Source organism: Mugil cephalus, chromosome 3 (assembly GCF_022458985.1).
Source record: "Mugil cephalus isolate CIBA_MC_2020 chromosome 3, CIBA_Mcephalus_1.1, whole genome shotgun sequence".
NCBI lineage: Eukaryota > Metazoa > Chordata > Actinopteri > Mugiliformes > Mugilidae > Mugil > Mugil cephalus.
The window spans coordinates 21,464,800-21,487,056 of record NC_061772.1 but is presented as its reverse complement, the minus strand read 5'-3'; the positions used below and the strand labels follow the sequence as shown (position 1 = coordinate 21,487,056).

At 42.9% G+C, this 22,257-nt stretch overlaps 1 protein-coding gene across 1 annotated transcript in view; it reads left to right on the top strand.

The window, feature by feature from the left end:
- Positions 1–22,257, top strand: part of LOC125005175 (zinc finger protein 609-like) — a 77,881-nt gene extending 55,624 nt beyond the window's left edge. The window contains exons 4-8 of the mRNA XM_047580248.1: positions 12,065–12,152; positions 13,979–16,289; positions 16,417–16,774; positions 17,421–17,798; positions 19,225–22,257. Of these exons, the coding sequence (XP_047436204.1) occupies positions 12,065–12,152; positions 13,979–16,289; positions 16,417–16,774; positions 17,421–17,798; positions 19,225–19,268 (3,179 nt within the window). The 3' untranslated portion in view covers positions 19,269–22,257. The remainder of the gene's footprint in view (positions 1–12,064; positions 12,153–13,978; positions 16,290–16,416; positions 16,775–17,420; positions 17,799–19,224) is intronic.

Here is a 22,257-nt window from a genome sequence, read left to right as displayed (position 1 = left end):
TAGTAGTTGGCAGCCAGTTCTTAGGTGGCCTTGATTTTATTCTCAATTTTGTCTGCTTGGGAGTGTTCAGACGACAGTTTGTGGCAAAGAGATATCTGCTCAACAACAACATGCCTCAAAACACAAAGCTTTTTTTTTTTTTAACAAGCCTGCCAGTTGGGAATTGAGTTGGCTTTTCTCCTGCAGTGCAGTCCGAATGAAATCTTAGACGCTCTCAGTTTTTCCTCCCTTTGATCAAAACCGCATTCAGCTTATTTAATTTTGAGATGTATCACTGGCGCTATCAGGTTCTGCTGGGTCTGAAAAACTACCCTGCTTTTTTTTTTTTTTTTTTTATGTTGTGCATGTGAAATAATGCAAACACCTAATCTTCAAAGCAGCTCGTGCTCAGTGGCTCTGCGGGCATGCTGAGTACATATCGCCCACACATCCACAGCGCTGCTCGTTGGTTCGTTTGGAGGAACCGAAGAGGGGGAGGGAGGAAAAAAAAAAAGGTCCCTGCCTCATCAACATTCCCAAAGCACAGTCCCTGCTATTGAGTGGCTTTTTCCTCCCCTTCTCTCCCCTTTTTGATTTTTGCTCCAGCCCTGAGCTGTGTCTGATTCACCCCCGGTCCCCTCTCTGTTGCAGCTCTTTTCTGTTACCAAGCATGCAGCCAGTCACCCCTTGACTCTGTTTCCAAGCAAACTGGGAGAGAGAGAGAGAGAGAGAGAGCGCGAGGCGAGAGGGCTGAGGCGGGCGGCGGGCGGGCGGGTATGGAGGGGTGGGGTGGATAGACAAGGCTACTTCTGTTAGTGACACAAACATGGCCCAGAGCCAACACCAGTACTATGTTTGTGCTCCCTCATTCTCTGCCTCCCACAGAGTGATTGAGCCTCTCTCTCCCGCCCTGCCCCCCTCTACTTTCCCCCAACCAAGTCTGTCCTTTGCCTGCACTCAAAGCTGCTATTTTGGCTGAAAGAGGTAGTGGTTTGGCATGACAGATATGTGTTTTCTTCTGGGTCTTACTCTTATCTGGCTCAGTGGGGAGGATGCTGGTGGTGCTTTTCAGTGCTTTTAAGAGTGTTTTGGAGGAGAGAGGATCTGCTAGGGGTGTGGGTGTTGAGGGGAAGGGAGGGGGCGCTCTGCAGGTGTAGCACACAGGTTGCTGAGGCCAACAGCGCTGGTAGAGACCAGTGGGTTTCAAACTACCTCACTCTCTTTGAAGTCTGTTTTTATTTTATCTTACAACAAATAAATAAAAAAAAGACCAAAAATCTGATCGTATAAAAGATGACAGCAGCTATGAAGTGTCCCTTTGTTGTTTGGTACAAGTTGCTTTGTGTTTGATGCAGCGTTTAATCACTTACATTGTTTAAAGGCAACAACCCGTTCACCTAATCAGATATAGTTGTATTTTACGAGAGGAATTTGTGAATCTTGACTTGTTCTCATCATGTAAATAAGATAAGAAATCAGAATAACTGTTTTGATCCCAACTGGAAATTACTTTTCATTACAGCAGCTGCTTCTCAAAGTGCACCAGTGTTCAAAAGAAAGAGCAATGTAGGCAGTAAGAATATGTAATAATAATATGCCCCTATTCATCCCACAATGAGGAAATGCTCATTCAGTGCGTTTACATGCAAAGCTTAATCAAGTTACGCTTGAAATTTGACTTTCTGAATGTGGTCCTTGTCCCAGTTTACATGCAATGGACAAAATCAAATAACTGACAGGAACATGTCCTCCTCCTTCACACTAGGTGGCGATATGTGTCTTTACAGTGGGTTAAGACACCCCCCTTTCCAGTCGACCAATTGCATCAAATAATAAACAACTGGAGTCGTTCATGCGGCCGACCAGGATTTCAACAACAAAAATCAATTTCCAATCACGTTATCTGGGTGTCTTAATCTGATAAGTACGTTTACTTAAATTGTCCAGTTAAAGCCAGATTAAGGCAATAATTTGTTTTTTTCACGTGCATGTAAACATACTGAATGTTAGCAGCAGCAGACATTCAGCAATCACACAGACGGTGCACATATGGGTGGACTAAAGACAAACGAGTAAAAAATATAAAAAATAGGAAAAGGTTATACATAAATCGTTAAACATCAGCATAGATTTTTAAATTTTATTTCTTTTGCAAGGAGGTATTTCTCATTCGCCTCCATTGTATCACGTTTTGCACAGTACATTAAACAACTCAAAGATGTGTATTCCTTCCACGTCATTTTAATGGTACGAGCCGCTAACAACCCACTGGCTAGTTTTAAAATGAAAGAGACCCAGATGCTGTTTACATCTCACTGCAGTGCCGTTCAGTTGTTTTTCCCCTGAGAGACCTATGAATGTGGCGTTCTCGCATTGTGTGGCGACTGAACAAATGAGAACCAAATGAGGAAATCAAGTAAATCCAGGCAGAGTACCAGGGAAGAGTAACAAACAGAGGCCCCAAAGACATAGCGGAGGCATCCTGATTAGCAGTGAAGTTGAGCAGTCCCCCACTTCTCTGCATGACAAGTCTCATACAGAGCTGTTTAGGCATGCATAGTGTGTGTCTGTGTGCGTTTCATTTAGCATGCCAACCAACAGCTGCTTCATCACCTCCGCCTTTCGGCCTTGTGGGAGTAAATGAACAACAGGCTCCCAGTAATTGTCTGTGCCTCACCCAGCTCACCGAATGCCAGAGAAAGAAACAGATGAGGAGGAAGCAGGCAACGCCGAGCAAAATGCGATCACAGTGTGCTGCACTTTTTGGTCAGAGCCCGACAAGAGTCTTGGCTGATGACGCCGAACAAATTTTCTCATTGTGTGTAATTCGAGCGCGGATGCAGCCGAATGTGGATAATGACGAGGTTTAAATGGAAATGTTTCATGGATTGTTGAATGAAGAAAATAACCCATGAAAACATTTAGCCGTGTGTAGGGTAACACAGGGGAAAGTGAGTCCGTGTCATACTGTCAGTGTGGGGGCGAGTGAAGTGTAGACAGCAGGAAGAGGGGTAGGGGGGAGGCAGAGCCGTGGTATTTTAAGGCCCGGCACTGACACAAATCCCCTCAGCGCAGACGAAGCAGTGGCAGCTCCCAGGGTCGTGTCGGCAGAGCGATGGGCCAACCCCTCCCAGGCTTAGCATGCTGATACCTCCAAATGCCATCTCTAAAATGCTGGAGAAGTTTATTGCTCTTGAAACGCAGCCCAGAACGCCTTGGCTCCTGCTCCGGGGCAGAGGGAACACAGAGGGGGCCCCTTTGGCCAAACACTGCGGCTCCGTGCCAGTGCCAGTGTGGCGTTCACACACACTCACACACACACACACCGACCCTCCAGTACCCAGCGGGCTATTCCCCGAGCAGGTCCCGCAGTTTCTTTAACTCCCCGATAGATAAATAAAACAGGCTGTTTGTGATATAAATGTTTGTCTCCTGGATTATTTATCCAACATCACTGCTGCATTGACATCAGCACAGGAGTTAAAAACTGTTTGGCATCTGCATAGAAGGGAGGTCAACGTGTAACGGATATTCTTGTACAAACATCTAAGAGATGTCGTCTTTTTTTTTCTTTTTTCTTCTTCTCCGCTATTTCTCCAGCCCTGTCAGGGGGTTGAAAAGTGGAATATTGTATAAAAAGAGTACTTGGCTCTGTAGCTCTCTTGCCAGCTATGCTTCCTTGCTCCTTTGAAGACCACCTGTCAGTGGCCTCATTGAAATGTTTTTACAAAGGCGAGCGGTGGCTACTCTCTGTGAACTCGCTGTAGAAACTGTCCTTGAAATGAGAGTGAGCATTGTCAGGAGGCCTGTAGCTGTCTGCCAGGCCAACGAGCAAAAAGGAGATGGAGTGAAAAATCAATCGAGTGGGGGGCGGGGGGAGAGAAAAAGACGAACTTCTGTTAACAGTAGAGGACATATTCAAAAGAAAAGAACAAAAGCTCCTCTCCTTTTTTTTCTGCTCTGACCTCGTGCCTCTTTACTTTCCAACTTACCCAAGCCGGTCTTTACCCTCACGAGTGTCGCAAGAAGGGGGGAGTTACTAATTTCCTGGGAATAAACGAACGCGCTCCTGTTTTTAAGACTTCACAAGTTTCCTAAATATGCGGCTGAAATAACACCCGAGAAACTTGAGATGCGAGGAGGCTCGTCTTGTTAGTCCCTCGTGGCGTTGGCAAGATGGTGCTTGAGTGAACCCAGATCTCCTAAGACAGACATTAATTCCTATTCTTATTGACTGACAATTGCATATTTTTATATTTTTTTAAGTGCTTAAACAGTCCCGAGACGTAAATCATGAGCCTGGAGGAACTGAAGGCTTTGCCAGTGGATTGTCATAAGCTATCGTGTTTGCTGTATACACGTCAAGGAGCGTTTGAGTAATGTGCCCTTGGCAGACCCGTCTCTTTATCTCAGGAATACACCAGAGGGGTTGTTTTAACGGAGAGATTGTAGATTTACCCAGATGACATTTAAGCCAACTGCTCTTTGCCTCTTTTTTTTTTTTTTTTTTTTTTTTTTTCCTTTAAACAGTACGTGTAAAGTCGGGTAGAGATGTTTTGGTCGTTATATTCAGGGCCGGCTGCTGTTTTGTTTTAATGTAGTCATCTACTCTCACTGCGAGAGCAAACGTACTGGTGTTTTTTATTTTTTTTTGTAGCGGGAGAAACTGCTGCATGCGGCTGATAGTGTTGAAGGCTGTGGAAAGCATACTAATGCTCCCTTCCTTTGCCTCTCCGTGGTATGAGAGGATTGACCTTCTCACAGGCTGTTATTCTTGTCAGTGAGAGTGACTTTACTCTTTTACCTCTTACGGACCAGAATGCAGACTGAACTTTTCACATCGAACCCTCTAAAATCCTAAATAAAATCATCGACCATACTCCTGTTTGATCCGCTGGTCATTTGTAGCTTTCTCCTTTTAGTAGTTTTTGCTCTATTTCTTACCGTCTTCAGCTCCTTGTCTCTGTTGTAAACTTAAGAGCAGGGGTCTTCAGGCCAACGACCCCGGAACCGATGGAGGGATTAAGTAGGGACACCGTGCGACTGCCTTAAACATAAACATACCTGACTGGTGTATTGACAGATTCAAGTTTTAACTTTAAACATAGCTAAAATTAGGAGCCATTTTGGCCTCGGTAGTTGGCTGACGTGAGCGAGCTGCACAGTTAGCTTCTCGTCTGCTGATATTGCAGCATGCGTCTGAGATTTCACTGGATTCATGTTCAATGTGTATTGAAAGAAATTTAAATTTGTGATGGAAAAACTGTGGGGGAAAATAAAAAAAATTCTCGTCAACCAAAGATTCCGCGACGCCTGCAGTACCTCCGCAGACCCCTGTTGAAGACCTGTGCTTAAGAGTGTAACATTTCTATTTATCCATCTAACTGGCAGGATTTCGTCTTATTATAACCTTCATCTCCTCTGCAATGGCGACTACTAAACTGGTGTTGGTGCTTTGGTATAACAATATGATGTTGTAACAAGGCTTAATCCTTGCGAAGAATATAGATAATAACATAATTACACCGATACGTTGGCGCAGGAAATCTTGAAGTATTAACGTGGATCCTGAGTGATCCGATCATAAGTGGCCAGCTTAAAGTACATATTTGTAGGTGGCCTGGGCCTCTTGTTACCACATTATTACCACATTAGTTTTTTGTAGTGTGAACACACAGCGTGTCTTGGCCCCATTGACAGGCTGTCTACTCAGCTGATGTCCTCATTCATTCATACATCAGGCCGACACTAATGATTCTCAGTGATTTCAGAAGCACTGTTCATTAGTAATGGGAGCCTCAGACATTTTAGTTGTTCACTAACTAAATAAGAAATAAACCCAAGCTAAAATGATAGAAAATGAAATCGCTGACTTTGAGTTGACTATGCGTTGCTCCCTCGCCGTTCCCTGTGTGGTTAATCAGCAGTGTCATCGTGTTGATGTACTGGGCACCACGGCAGTGGCATTAGTCTGCGCGTGGATGCCTCCGGGGTTGAGCTTACAATCTGAGCTTTGTGCAAATGTCTGAAATAACTCGAAGACAGATGTGGATAGATAGATGGCACCATACCGTGTGACTTGGGACTTCAGTACCTCTCATTATGTTCCATTATTTGTAACGCGGAAGTGAGCCATTAGAGACGGCAAAGAGTTTATTTGCACACTTGGCACGAAACTGAGATCGGTTCTCAGACGCCGGATCTAGAGTACAGAGATCTGTGGAGATGAATTTTAATGCCAGGTGTGAATAATCGTACTTAAGGATACATGTTAATACCAGGTCATAAAAAAAACACACAGTTTAAACGTAGTAACTTGTAAATATTTTCTTAATGCAGTATCCATGGTGGAAGCTGAGTCAAATAAATATATAGCCGGTTGTCTAGGTCAGACACAGTTGACTTGTTTTTACTAAATCTGCCTGTGGCAACCAGACCTATAAAGACAAATAGCACAAACAAGGAGTAGGGCACATGACGGTGGCTGGTGGCTGACTACCGAAATGCTTTCAGATAGTTTGTTTTGTCAAAACAACGGGTTCAAATATTCAGTCTAGTATCAAATTAGACTCAATTCTAACCCTGAGTTTTTTGAAGTACTGCACAGTAAAAGTGCTCCACTGTCTAACCTTCATCTCCTCTCCTGTTTAAACTAATGTCTGCTCAGCATTTAAAACAAAAGGTCGCTTTTAGGACTTTGTATTCTGACACTGACATAACCCGACAAGCTCGACTTCGTTTTATGCACCACAAGTGCAGAAACGCCATTAAAATGGACTGTTGGAAACATGCTCAGACACTTGAATGCTCAAACGCTTCATTTGTCAAGGTTACAGTTATTGCTCGTGGCAGCACCCGGCTATCTTTTATCTTCTCTCGGTAATGAATACTGACGCTATTTTCTCTCATTGTTCTCACTTTCTTGTCTACTTGCAGCCTTGGTGATCATTGCTTTCATTGCACAGAAAACTGGGAAAGAAGAAATAAAATGTTAGTTTTTTTATTAGCGGCATCTAAGGAGAGTGTGTCAATAATTACATTAGTGTCTGACTGAGTAAAGAAGGTGATAATTGAACGTGCTGGTAATTGTTCTCGCAAGTATTTTTATTTTTTTTTTTTTAAGGCCGTGTGTCTAGTTTTAATCAGAAGTCTCTTTCACACCCTTTTAAAGACGAATAGAAACCTTTAATTTGGTGTTTTGCAAGTCATATACCGTCACACCCAGTTATTACATGAAAGTGGTCTCCCATTTTCAAAGCTAACAAAAGGTTTTCGGTGAGGTCAGTCAGTGAAAATGCCATTAACCCCGCTGGATTCTTGTTGCGCTGGAGCAGAGCACAGGTCAGCCAGTGAACCCGTGGCCCTCACAGATTTCACCAGCAGCCAAGGACATGATATTTTGGCCTTTCTGCAACCTAATGAAATGTGTTAAGTAGGGAGGAGGGGAACTTTCAGGGCAGACATGGCGGTCACCCGTGCAGGAGACGAGCTACCCCTGGCTTAATTTTTCCCCCTGTCATTAGCCTCTTGTTGAAGTAATCTTACAGAAGTACGTGGTGGAGTTTCGCCGTCTAAGTAGCGCTGCCGTTTGTTGTTCAACAGCACTGAAAGGAAATGAGTGGTAAAATTACAGGCCAATTCCTCTCATTAACGTGGGCTTCACTCAGCTGTCCTCAGTGACCCTATTAAGGCTGACACACAAAGGGAGTGGGGGGTTTGTGCAGGGGGCCGGGTTTGCTCCAGATCGCTCCGACGCTTTTCCCTCACCCCACAGCAACCGCGCCCCTGCAAACAAATCCCAAGTGAACTGCAGTTGCAAAGAGCAAGTTTTATTTTTTGATCTTTAAACTCCAGTCTGTCTGCCCCCACCCCCACCCACACCCCCCACCCTCAGAAACAAACCCAGCGAGTGGAGACGGGGATTGTGGCCCACGCAAACCCCCGCGTGTGTGTGTAAACAAATGATCATGCATGGAGAGTCATCTCACTTTCTTGTGTAATTTGCTTTCTGCCGCAGGGAAATTTGTTGGAGTTGTTTTGTCAAGGGCTTTCCATGTTTACACAGACTTGACATCAACATCTTTGTCCCTGACAGCTTGAAAAATTTTCCTTGGATAAAAGTGTACATATAACTTCAAATGGGTCTCAGTGTTTAGGATTTAAACGTAATCTTATTGCATGTCCTTTGGCACTTTTTTACGATTATACCAAGAAGTTATAGGTGGATTCATATCCACCTATTAAGAGTTTAAGTAGCATAGTCAAAAATGATCAAATGCCACATATCTCATGTAGATCATATATATATAAAAAATATTTGTAGGAGCCAAATTTTCCATTTTTCGTTGCACATTTGTGCCAGTAGGTGACAGTATCTTTAGACCTCTGGTGGGTTAATCGGCGCAGGTGCACATACTGGGGAAGCCATACGTTTTTTTGACCACGCCAAGAAATGTGACGTGTAGTGTTGTGTATTAAATAAATCAGCATAAGGAAATTTGGACAATTTTGCTGTTTTGGTGTACTTACACCTGCACTTACACCCAGGCACGTCTACAAACCCTTCATACCAGCATGCACAGATAGTGACAAAAGAAGCCACTATAATATGTGATGAGCAAGTCCAGTTGCCTTTGCTTCATATTAATTTTTTATTTTTTTGTATTTGAGGAGCACATTGTCAGTAAACCAGAACTCTCTCCAGGGATTCATCCTCTTAAAAGTGTCCCAAGTGTCCCTTTTTTCCGCCGAGTAAACAAGTGATCATGCACACAGCGTGTCTACTCATGGTTTTTTATTAAGCTATTATCAACACAATAATGTCTGCCTAATGTAGAGTAACTGTCATTACACTTTTTAATAAGGAAATGTGTCCGCGGCAGGGCAGAAATAAGATGTTTGCTTAACTGTGATCACAAGAATATATCTACCAGAAATAATCACTATGATTTTAAGGAAAAAAATAAGACGGTACAACAGTACTGAAAAATTATTTTAATTTATATGTGTCACCACGGCTGCTATTTCACCTCAGCCTCGGTTAACGGCGCAGCTTAGACATCACATTTCAAAGCTCCGATGTAATTTCTGAAGTGCCAGCGCCGCAAACACTTTGAGCTTGACGTCCATGATGAGCAGTGTGACATAATGCCACAGCTTGTCATTTTCACTTTGTGTAAGCGCCGCAGCACCGAACACACTGAGGCTTTAAAAGCGGCTTCAGTGTGACTCGCTTATTAAAAACAACTTCATTAAACATGAAGTTCTGCAACATTTTTTTTTAGCTCCATTTCCATTTGAGTTGAAATACGTCAACATTTCTTGCCTTGTCCTTAAGGTGTCCCACATATTGTTGGTGGAAACATGTTATTAACATTCAGAGAAAGTCAGCGATCTGAGGTGACCCTGAAGCCAAGGACTACTCTGAATGGATTACGGAGTTCCTTGGTGGTTTGTATTTTGGAATATACAATGAATATATAGAGTGTGCAAAAGCATATTTGCTTGCAATGATGGATTTCTTTTCAGTGCCATCATGACAATTCCTATTTCCTACCAAGGTATTAGTACGTTTCCAGTATGTTGCACCTAAATGCTTGAAGAACTGAGGAATTTATGCTCATTTTTCAACTGGCAGCACAATACAGGCAAATTGATCAACAACATATTTAACCCTCAGTCGACATTGATCCCTTCATCATTTCTCATTACTTGTCTTCCCGCATGGTTTTCATGACATGCAACCCTACACTGAGATCTGTTTTTGGCACTGGCAATGCAGGGAAATTCCTAAGGAAAACCCGGTACACAACACCCGCCGACGTCGGATTGTGGCAAACATCTCTCTTCCAACGGGACCGTGATCTTTATCACACAGACGAGTGCACTGTGGTATTTCTTCAGAACGAGATTGTGACATTCCTTGATAACTGAACCAAAGCTCAGGCCTGAATCATGATGGAAAATCTTTATAGAGCCCCGAAGATGATTTTTCAGATATTCCCCCATGTCGGTTGTCATTAATTTAGACCAGATCAGAATTCAAGGGGCAAAAGCTCAGTGTCTACTTTGGCTTAGAACATGGATGTCTGAATTTTCAGTATATTTATACTGGGTCAGACTTTCTCATCGTGGTCAACATTTTAAGATACTATAGGGCTTTCTTGCTTACTTAGAGTAATAGTAATAGTTTTATAAATATTATCGTCAAACTTTAGGTAAAGGAAAAACAATGGATTCCTAAAAATGTTTCTCTGAACAAAAAATTCTCAAACACTTAAACACTAATTATGTCCAATCCATTGTCTCTGCAACTGAAGACACAGTCTATCAGTCTAAAGTCTTTCAACAACTCATGGTATAATTTCTAAACCCTCCTCAAGAGAAGGCAGAGAGGGCTATATCCTGCACATCATGAAAGGCTAGTCATTCATTGCCCTGCCTTGATTTACATCCTGCCACGACCAGCTGCCAGAGCCATTTTGTGTGGAGTGTTTGGAGAGCTTAGGGGGTGGACTGTTAAAGGCGTTTTAGAAAAGGTCTGGGTTCTTTTAATGTGACAGAAATCTGAACTCGAGGGCCCTCTTTCCACTATCCCGCGCGTCCGCAAATGACATTTGCCATCAGATCTATCCGTGACCGAGCACTCGGGCCATAGATTGAAGGAAGAGACTTGTGGTCAAGTGTCAGCAAGTTCCTGTAAACATATATAAATGCCTTATACACTTGCTGCTTAATGCCAGAGGCAGCAGGAGAAAAATGAGGTCTGAACTGTGGCTTGTGTGTGTGGGAGGGAAAAAGATTGTAAGGCAGGCATGGTTATACCATTGAAAAGAGGAAGTGAGGGCGAGGGTGAAGGAGAGAGGGAAAATGGGGTGAGCAAGAGAGGTTTCCTAAGCTAATAAAATGCTTGGAGGGATGGAAGCTGCCAGCCAGCATTCCTGTGCCATTAGATAAGTTAGCTCACTGCAGCCTCCAGTTTCTCTGCAATGCTGAAGTGGCAAGCTGAGGTCACCACCGGGGAGTGAGGGGGATGGTGTGGGCAATAAATTCAGAATGTTTTTGTGCACAGTCGTTGCTTCTAAACCTCTCAGGCCGTTTTGCGTGATGATTTTTACTTTTGGATTCCAGAGCAAAATGATCATTCTTCTGCCTTTACCAGTTCGTCCACTTAAAACCGCCTTTAACAACAGAAGACTTTTACGTGATTTTGTCTAAATCTGCATAATCAGTTGTGACATTTTGATGATGTCCAAGCTATTGCCCAATGTACAACATTTAATCTATCAGGTAGAAATATAGAGAGAAGTCGTGTGATCCTTAGAAACTAATTATAGTTTTTAAATTTGAGATCAGGTATCTCACTTGGATTGTGTAGCTCACACAGTGTGCTACCAAATTCACACTAGCCAAACGGCACCACAGAAGCTCCTAGATGTGACAGATTGCAGCAATACCAGTGGAGTCAGGGAGATTTTCTTGCACACTCATTTACAGTCTGTCAGACTGAAGCGTTCCCATCGAATCGGTTGAACCCAGGAGCTTGTTGCTTGTTTTTTGAAGATGCCACTGTTGTGAACCCACGTTCTCCCCAACGTCACACATTTCTTGGCTGCAAAGTGGGACAGAGGGTTGCAAAAAAATATTTGCCTCCAAGTACAGTAATTCACCTTGGGGGGCAATCTCTTCCACTGTGAGATGACTTATTTAAATGGAAGGGATGTTCAGTGAGTATTCGGCGGTGAACTCGGTGTGATCATTCACAGAGGCTGCCAGTTTCTTCTACAGGTTTTACAGCACTAACTGCAGCTGAGTTTGTTCCAAGTCATCAGTCTGTCTTGCCCCTACGGCTTTACTGTGCGAAGAAGATTAAAAAATGATCTTCGACTTGTGCAACTGTTGGGCACATGACTCCCTTCAGCAAAGATGAATGCATTGATGCAGCAGCCATAATGCCTCTCACACATTGCAGTCCATTATGAACCTGATAGGAAAATCTCTTCTGATGTGTTGGTGTTGGTGATCTGCCTTATCGTTATAGTTGATGTGAAATAAATGTGTGGCTCTTTGATCCCTTGTCTTCCAGGCATGCTGGTGGTCAATGTTACTTGGAGAAACAAAACATATGTGGGAACCCTATTGGACTGTACACGACACGACTGGGCTCCCCCCAGGTAAGAAGCATCACTTCAAGTTTGTGTATCTGTGGAGAAAGCAGGCGTTTGCATGCTATTAAATTTACTGTCATGCATGGTAGTTGTAAATGTCAAGGAGTTCAAAGTTGCCACCAATCACCGATGCATTAATTCTCTCCAAACTCTCGTTACTTGGTCTTTTAACCTTTTCATATTATGAGATATAAATGTGCTGCAGCAGCATCAACTGAAGGATATATAACCGAGTGTGCCAGCTTGCCAGTGAGCCACTGGATCTACCGAGTACATGTGGTTTTTATGTTCTCGAGAAGCAGGATTCATGAGCAAACAGCTGATGTCCCAGGAGGCAGTAGTGGAAATAGAAAGCTACTCTAACAAGCCAGATTGCAGAATCCAATTATTGGTCTAATAGCTTTTCCCCAACACTGTATAACGTTCTCTATCACAAAGGCTGCAGTTTCTTAGATCAGTGTTATGTGGGCGGCAGCATGAGGTGCTTTTGTAATTTCTGCGTGTTTGCCTTTGTTATGCAAAGTACACAGGATGAGTAAAATACATAGCCCAGCACTTGCTTTGATTTAGAACACCTGCACTGTGTCTAAATGTAAATATAAATCTATATTTGAAATGGATGGTTAAGTGCAATAGAAACAAAATCAAGATCATAGCAGTGCTAATGAAAAACAACACATAGATGCTGTATTGCACTAATGTACCACAGTATATCACAATAATGCTCAGTATGTGAGGTTCGCTGGGCTGCATTTGCACCGAGATAGTCTTACAGTTTGCAGCACAACTACATTAGGGACAAACCATGAATAATTCAGAAAGCTTTCAACGGACTCGGTATAAACTTGGGCTTGTAATGAGTCTAAATTCCTGTACCACTGTCAGACTGCGGATGTATTCACATCCCCTGCTGGGGCTGAAATTGTTTGGAGAGACTTGTAGAGGAAGCTGTGAGTCATACCAGCCCGGTGCCTGACTTTGTCACAGACTGCTAACCTTCACTGCTGTGCAGAAAGATAATTACATTACTGTTATGGAGAGATAAGGCCAAACTGCTATTTTAAGTATTTGAATGACTGCGTGTTTTGATTACAAAGCAGCTGGAATGTTCATGGCCATCTTTTCAAGTGATGTCTTTCATTTGGAAAATCATGTGGCTTTGTTTAATGCTCACTCACTTACAGCGCACAAAAATGTTAGATTGGTATGTCACAAGAGGACAGGGACAGGACAATAGTGTATCTATTTTGATAACATTGTTTACTGCAGTGTTACGGCGTCAAAGAACTTAAACCCTGCAGCATTGTCATCACTGGTACTGATATGACTTTTTCTTAATTTCCTACGAGACACTGTGGAATTATGACATGCCATTTGGAATAGCAGCCCAGTAAATAACAGTGTATTTGAGATTCCCAATGAGAATGGGAAGACATGTGTCTCAAAACAAAAAAATGTTGAAAGGAAAATCATTTCTTCAGACCGTCTCCAGAGAGACGTTTGCAGTTGCCAAAAATCGACTTTTGTTTTTAAGTGGTTGCCGTATAATTTGTTAATCCTTCTCAATAAGATGATGTGTATTTAAAATAAGAGTCTCCATTTATTATACACCCATTGACCAACTAGCTGCACTATGGAGTTATTATCTTTTTCCACAATAGATTGTCAGTTAAATATACACCTATTTAACGATGAAAAATAAAGGTTAAGTAGGGTATTTTTTGGAGAACTATCACTCACTTTCCGAAGTAATGTTACTTTTAAAATCTGAAGTCAACCATTGATACTGTGACAACACTAACTCCTAAATGTGCTTTTCAACACTGCTACAGGTTTTGTGAATCCCCTACAAGTGATCTAGAAATGAGGAATGGTCGAGGTCGAGGTAAGCGAATGAGGCCGAACAGCAACACCCCTATCAACGAGAATAGCAACTCGTCAGACAACAAGGGTGCCACCAACAATAAGACGCGTGCTGCCTCTAATAGCAAGGGCCGAAGAGGCAGCCAGACGCCATCAGAGCGCCGCACGCCACCGAACAGTAACACGGAGGACATCAAAGCCAGTCCCTCTTCAGCTGGGAAACGTAAGACCAAACCAGCCTCAGACATGGAACCCAATTCCAGCTCAGAGGACACCAAAGGCAACAAACGCATGCGGACAAACTCCAACAGCGGAGGGGTGGGACCAACAGGTCTCCCCATCCCTTCTATTAAGACTGAGCCTCTCCCGCCTCCCCTCGATCGCAGCTGCCCCTCACCAGTGCTTATTGACTGCCCGCATCCTAATTGCAACAAGAAATACAAGCACATCAATGGTCTCAAGTACCATCAAGCCCGTGCCCACAATGACGATGATATAAAATTGGACTTAGATGGAGATAGTGAATATGGAGAGGACTCGACTCTCCACCCAGAACCAGGGAACTGTAATGGAGCGTCTATCTCTCAGAAAGGATGCTTATCTCCTGCACGTTCTGTTACACCAAAAGGCAGGAATTTTGATGCTCAAAGCCCTTCCCCATCTCCTGGCAAGTTTGGTTCAAAGCAGAGTAAAAAGAAAATTACTGAAATCGACCCAGAAGCAGGAGGTACACCGATGGATGGGTGTGAGGATGGGCCATGCCTTACGGATGAGGCCAGCAACGATGGTATAGATGATAAAAGAGGATCAGATAAATCTAAAAAGGCTAACACTGGCACAAAAGCGGATAAAATGGCCCAGAAAAACTTGAAGTCACCACGGCCCATTGGCCCTGGCACTACAACTCCCCAGCAGATGTACCCTTTTCCTCCTGGAAACCCCAATTCTTCCCCTGGCCTTACCCCAATGATACAAGGAATCCCCAAGAGTCCCCAGATGAAAGGGACACAACCTAAACCACCTGCCATTGGAGATCCTGCATCAAGTAGCTCCAAAGACAAGAAGAAGAAAGACAAAAAGAAAAAAGATGGAGTGAAGGAGGCTGACAGTCCAAAACCTCCAGGAAAAGGAGGGAAACTGGAGGAAGGAAAGCTTCCATACCCTGAACCTTGTGATCAAGGGAGTAAAGGGGAAGGGCTTCTAAATGGTTCTTCAGATCCTCATCAAAGTCGCTTGGCCAGTATCAAGGCCGAGGCTGACAAGATTTACAGCTTCTCTGACAATGCCCCAAGCCCGTCTATTGGTGTCGCCAGTCGCATAGACGGTAGTGGAATGCCTCAACCACTCACACCACTTCACGCGGTAAACCAGAATGGTGCTGACAATGCTTCAGTCAAAACCAATAGTCCAGCATATTCAGACATTTCAGATGCTGGTGAGGACGGCGAAGGAAAACTAGAAGGTGTCAAAGTCAGGACAGAGGACCAAGCCATCAGGGAAACTGTTAAAAAAGCACTCTTTCCCAACCAGACACCCAGCAAAGAGTCACCATATTATGCCGGTTATGATGCGTATTACTCACCCAATTACGTCAACCCCAGTCCCGGTGGGCCTAATCCAGCGACACCAGTGGCTGAAGGTCAAGTTAAGATCAAAAGGGATGACGAGCAGGACCAAGTTGAGGAAAAAGTAAAGGTTGAGGTACATGAAGATCGTAAACCTGACACTAGTGGTCCTGGTCAGCAGCAGCCGCAACCTTCAGTCATCCAACAGCGATCCAACATGTACATGCAGCCTCTTTACTATAACCAGTACGCTTACGTCCCCCCATACGCATATCATCCCGATCAAGCTTACCATAACCACTTGATGAACACCAATCCAACATACCGGCAACAGTACGAGGAACGACAACGACAAATGGCTGAACAGCATCGTGCTGCCGAGAAGAAGTCAGCAGACATAGCCATGAAAGAACGTGAAGCAACCGGGAAGGAGGAGTGGAAACACAAGAGCCCAGTGCCACCAAGCCTTTCCAAAGCTCCAAGTCAGTCAGATCTCGGAAAGACGCCGCAGCCTCCAAGCAAATCAAGGGACTCACCCTCTGAGCCCTCCTCCAAATCCATGGGAAGCATAAAGGGGGAGGACGCAAAGGCCCAGCAAGCTGAGGGGCTAAAGATGAAGCTGACTGAAGGGAGCCATCATGGAAAGGAAGACTCCAAGCAAACACTGGAGTCCAGAGGTCCAGCAGGAATCGAGCAGGCCATGTGGTACAGACAGGTAAATGCCCATCTTGTATAACACTGCTAGAATGTATGCTTGCTAACTTTCTATGGGAATATTTTAGTTATTATAATGTGTAAATGGTAATTTGTTCTGCCTTGGACTTCTTCCATGATCTCTGCAGTACCCTGAGAGCCAGAAGGCCCAAGCAGAAGATGAACACCAGCAACAACCTCGATGGAAAGATGACAGAGACAGAGAACGCGATCGTAAACTAAAGGAAGACAGGGCCAGGCCAAAGGACAGTCAAAGTGGGCCCAAAGAGGATGGCAAAGACGGTAGCGATCTTAGGATCACTCCTGAAGACCATCGGGCAATGAGCAAAGACTCTCGTTCTAATCCCCACATGCAGTTCTCATCACCACTAGCACAACACCAAGGCTACATGCCATACATGCATGGTTACCCCTATGGACAAGGCTATGACCCCAACCACCCTGGATACAGGGGTATGCCCTCGGTCATGATGCAGAATTACCCAGGTATGTCATTAGTTCATATTCACAGTTTCTTTTAGTGTTTTTCTGTGGTTAAAGCTACACTAACCAAAACCTTTTAAATGGTCAACATGGCTTTAAGAATATGATGTGTCTTTTTGCATGCTTTGCGTTTTGAAAGTGTGGTTCCCTGCTCAGTCTCTTCAAGAGTTTTTGTGACTCTTGTACTGTATGTGGTGTTTTGTGAAAAACTGTAGTAAAATCGTCCTTGAAATAATTGGCATGTTGCATATTGATGGGTTTGGCTGAATTGCATTCTTATAAATACTAATAATGGTTGAATTTTGAGGTAATCCACAAATTCCTGCAGGGTTGGTCCATCAAATATAGAATACATTTACAGTAAACGTTTTACTTCACCAACATGAAGATGCAGTGAGAAAATTAGAGCTTCATTCTGGTCTTTACCTATTTGCTTTTCTAAATCAAAAGAAAACACCACATTGTTTCGTTGTGCCAAATGTGGTAAACCCCAGTTTGGTTTTTGTTTTTAAGATTAATATGACCCAATGCAGAAAAAAAATATGCTGGCACTAGAAAACTAACTCTAGTGCTGACCAGGTAAATAAATCATGTTCAGTATTCCATGTAAGCTTCAATGTGAACCATCAGCTTTCTTTGTCGGCCTTAGGTTCTTATCTACCTGGAGGGTATCCGTTTTCTCCATATGCGACTAAAATAGCCGGAGGTGAAGAAGGCGGCGACAAATCTCGCGCTAGCCCAACTGTCACCAAAACGGCCACGGACTCCAAAGCTCTGGATATCCTGCACCAACACGCCAGCCAGTACAAGAGCAAATCGCCAACAGTAGGTGACAAGCCGCCCCACGACAGGGAGCAGGAGAGAGGAGCTGCAGGAGACAGAGGAGACCGGGAAAGGGATCGCGAGAGGGAACGAGAAAGAGACGTGGACCGACCGCGCTCCTCGCCCTCCCAGCGCATCATGCCCTCTCACCACCACCTGGGATACTCCCTGCTCTCAGGGCAATATGACCTCTCCTACGCTACAGGTCAGTCAGTCCTTACAACTGTACTGTAGTAACAGCCCATTTTTCAGAATACTCAAAAACAGACCCATGCCAGACTGACGGTAAAACAAAACACTACAGACTCTGATAAACTGAGAGAAGTGTTTGCAAGCCACACAAATGCAGGTGGTAGACATTGTGCTTCACATAAACAAAGCCTAATCAGTAAAAATATTTAGCTAGAGTTATGAATGCTGGCACAGGTGTCGTTTCTTTTGTTCTGGGTTTATCCGAGTTGAATTTTAAACATGCTTTCTTTTCCCCGTCTTCAACGACGTTTATGTTTTAGACTTGGAGGCACCAACCTATAAAGAAACTAAGTCCTGTCCAAACAAAGCCTTCACTTCTCTGCCGCAATCTAGTACAATATGCAGTGCAGCTTTTAGCCCGTCAGCTCATCCATTCTAAGTAGGTCCTCTGAGGACAAGTGGATCACAGTGTTCTTAATAGAGACATTGAAAGAGCTAAAAAAAAAAAAGAAAAAAGACATGAAGCCACTGCAGCCTGCACTGACATCTAGTGGCAGACATTTTGAATTACAACAACCAAGAATAAATCTGCAGAGTCCTAAGCAAACAAAAAATGAATGTTAGTGACAGAAAACACCAGAAGCTCATTAACATTTCAAATCACCCTGCATAGACACAACTGCAATCTGTGCCATTTCTTCTACATTATTATTACTATTTCTATACTATATGTTGTTTGAATATATTCCTTTGTTTTATGCGTAGTGTGATGATTGAATGAGCATAATGTAGTACCAATTGTTACTATTACAGTTTTATAAAATGACAATGATGGATTTGGTATAAATACAATCTTGACATTTTTGTTATGTTTTATTTTAACACGACTTAAGTGAAAAAGGCAAATTAAGTGAAATTAACTAAGGTATTTGTACAATTTAACTCCCATCAATGAAGAACACTCACTTGCTAGTATATTAGGTACAGTGGTGAAATCAAATGCATTCTAATATAACAGCCCTATAAAAGGTTATGATAGTCGGCATTTGTTTGAAATGAATGAGAGGCGTCAATTCATCTTATGTTTTGTGGTAATACTCAATTGTATTTCCATATCGTGTTGTATTTTAGGCACGCAACACATGTTTCTATCATTTTGACAACGTAATATAAGGTGGAATAACAGAAGCACCTCTGTTCTAACAGCACAACAAAGCACATCCTCCAAAATGTTGATCTTATATTGGTCACCAAGGAGGATTATGTGTTTCTATTGTATTATAGTCAGTCATTGAATATTTATATGTTGACAATAAATGATGATGCTGATCTTTATGACAAACCAGGAATCACACTTTAAAGTCGATGCTTGTAGAGTTTCCTCTGTACGTTTTTTGTGATCTGTTAATAAATAAATAATGTCTTTGTGTCCTCCACAGGGAAACCTGACCGTCACACCTCAACCCTGCAAAGATTCATGTGACTGGCTCACATGAGAACAAGATCTCCCACGTGTTACCTGTTAGACATCAGTTGAATGGTGTTTCTATCTATATTTTTAAGTTCTTCTGCCCCAAGCCTTGGCAGACTTTCTCGTCCCCTCATAAAAAGACCCCAAATTCTCCAAACCTTGGACTGTAACAGGACTGATAATAACCCAGGTTCAAAGCCATCACTCTGCCCCATCACGCAGAGGAAACACAGACCCGCTGATTACCTAGTCTTTGCACTGTCAACAAATACAATGCAAAAAGAAACTATTGGACTGCCAGAACAGCTCTTTCTTTTTTGTTGTCTTCTTTTTTTTTTTTCTTTCCTGATTGCATTGTTTTTTGTCACGCAGAAAGAAATTGGCAGGGGATTCTGGGAAGTTGTGCGGCTGATGGGAAAGAAGAGTCAAACTAAATTAAAGACTGACACACACACAAAAAAAAAGTGAATCATATTGAAATGATCTCAACTTTAATGTCGTTGGCTTATGCCGTGAAACAACAGTATATCCTTAACTTGACAAATGTTTGGCTATATTTCGCGGGGAGAGGGAATATGGCAGCAGCTGCTTTCTTCAGAGACTTGAGAGCCTGAGACTGAAGTTTTTCATTTTCCATCGTCATTAATTCCCACCCTCCTTGAACCCGTTTCAGTTCTTGTTTCAGGGATGATGTCGTCATGTTCTTTTTTTTTTTTTTTTTTTTTTTTTTTTTTTGCGAAGGGACCGCTCACACCTCAACGGAGACTAAACACTATTCATGCTTTCTTTTCTCGCCCGTGCTTCAGTTTGAATTCATATCATCGTGCTCATCTTTTGAATGTGTCTGATGCTGGTGTTCACGTCTGTCCACGTCTCTCACTCAGCGCGGTGAAGCCACATTAGCGAGCGGCGGGTTCACGGGGCATCGGGCCACCTGTGTGGGTTTTGGTGTTTTACTGTAAGATTGTGCTTCTTGTCAAGTTTGATTGTTTCCTGTAAACAATGTGAAAATTCACTCATGTATTTTTCTGCTGTAATATAGACTTTTAACCTACTTTTTATGTGCATAAGTGTTTATATTTAACCCAGCACGCTAAAAATAACTGTTCAGCTTTCACTGCAGCATTCACCTTTATGTGCTCGGAGTCCCCGGATGCCTCGCGCGCTTCTTCTTTGCCCCGAAGGTTTTTGCTCGTCTTGCTGCGTTTTTTTTTTTTTTTTTTAACATTTTTTTAATCTTTTTTTTTTAATCTCCCAACATGCAGTGTGCAGTTATACCGGCTCCAGACCTCTGAATCGCTGTCCACGTTTGATTAAGCGGAAACTAAATTGTAAATCAGTCGGATTTGTAGGATAGTGTAAACTGTTAAAAGGCGAAACATTTCTCTTGGTGCTTCACTTGCTCATGTGGCTTCACCCCCAACACACATTCACCTTTAGACAACCTTTGTATTAGTTTTTTTTTTTGTGTTGTTGTTGTTGTTTTTCCTTTTTAAACCAGTGGCCAGACCTGGGCCTAAGGAGTTGTTGCCCATGCGGTGGGGGTCATCTTATTGCCGCATCGGTTTTAAAGTGTGTCATGAGGTGACCCCTAATGAACAAACATACCTACAGACATACATACATACAGAACCAATCAGATGAAGAAGAAAGTGTGAGATTTAACATGAAAATGCTGAACAGACTGACCTTGGTCGTGCACACGTCTGAGCTAAAAAGCAGAACCTTGCCCTCTGGCTTTTCTTTGGATCTCAAACAGGCTGACCCCCTCCCCTCCCCTCCTCTCTGTAAATTGGTTAAATCTACATTGTTCAACCAGAGCTCCCGTCTGGGTTTTAAAAATCACAATTCTCTTATACCTCAGGGGTCGGAAATGAAATTCTATTCGTGTTGTCTTTGCATCCGTATGTTTTTCTGCTCTGATGTGCTGCAGTGATTCGTTCAGGATTCATGTCACACCATGCTGTTGTGATGAGTCTTAATGTTCCCCTAAATCTACTAGAATATTGACCACGCTGTCATTAAATTTAATTTTATTGATTTTTGGTTTTTATCAACACTCAAATGTTCCCATTGTTGTATAGTATTTTTTTTATCATTATTTTTTTCTTATTAAAACACTCTGTGATCAGATCCCTGAAGCTCCAGTTTATCTCACGCCCTGACTCCTTTAGACGCCGCACACTATTAAGAAACTGCAACTCCTCATTTCAAGGTACTTGGACATTCCAAGTAAACGAGTTGCCAGTTTGCCATCCCACTGAGGTTTTTGGAAGATTGGTATATACTTTGACTTTTTTGCGCATTTTAAAGAAGAATGGCTGACATGAATAAGCTGAATGTGGTGGTGTTTGACTTGTACGTAATCTGTAAGGGTAATAATCTAGGCAGCTGTGATGTTGTCATTAAAGTCGGTGGGTTTTAGTACCAGCAGACTGCATTCAGTACATATAGTTTTATCAGACAATGGTTGTGACAAGTGCATTTGTTCTCTCTCTGAGAGTAGTAATGTTATCTCAGTAGTAAGCGAAGCCCAGTGAAAATCATATATACTAAAGTGTATGAAAAGCCAGAAAAGTAATGTTTGCTATCAACATATTGGAAAGTGCTTGGCTCTTGTATTTTGCAGGACTGTATTTGTTTCATGGTGAAGAGTATATTTATTGGCCAGCAGTTGTCTCAATTGGTGCCTAGTTGAACATTCTCCTGTGAAAACGCAGAGACACTCGCTCGTTCGTCCTTCCCTGATCCGCCTACCGTCACGCAAAAACCCTCCCCGCCCCTCCAAAGTACCAGCACCGGTGCTTGCAAGGATGTTTACAATGTCTTCATTTTCTTTCTGTGTGAGAAATTCAGAACTCTCTTCTCCCTCTCCTCGTTTCTCCCTTCCTTCAGGAGTTTGTGTAAAGTGTACATTACCATGGTTCTTTTTTATACAATACTCTGTAACTTGCCTTTGTAAATTTGGGCTGGAAAAAATAAATCTTTTTATGAGACAATC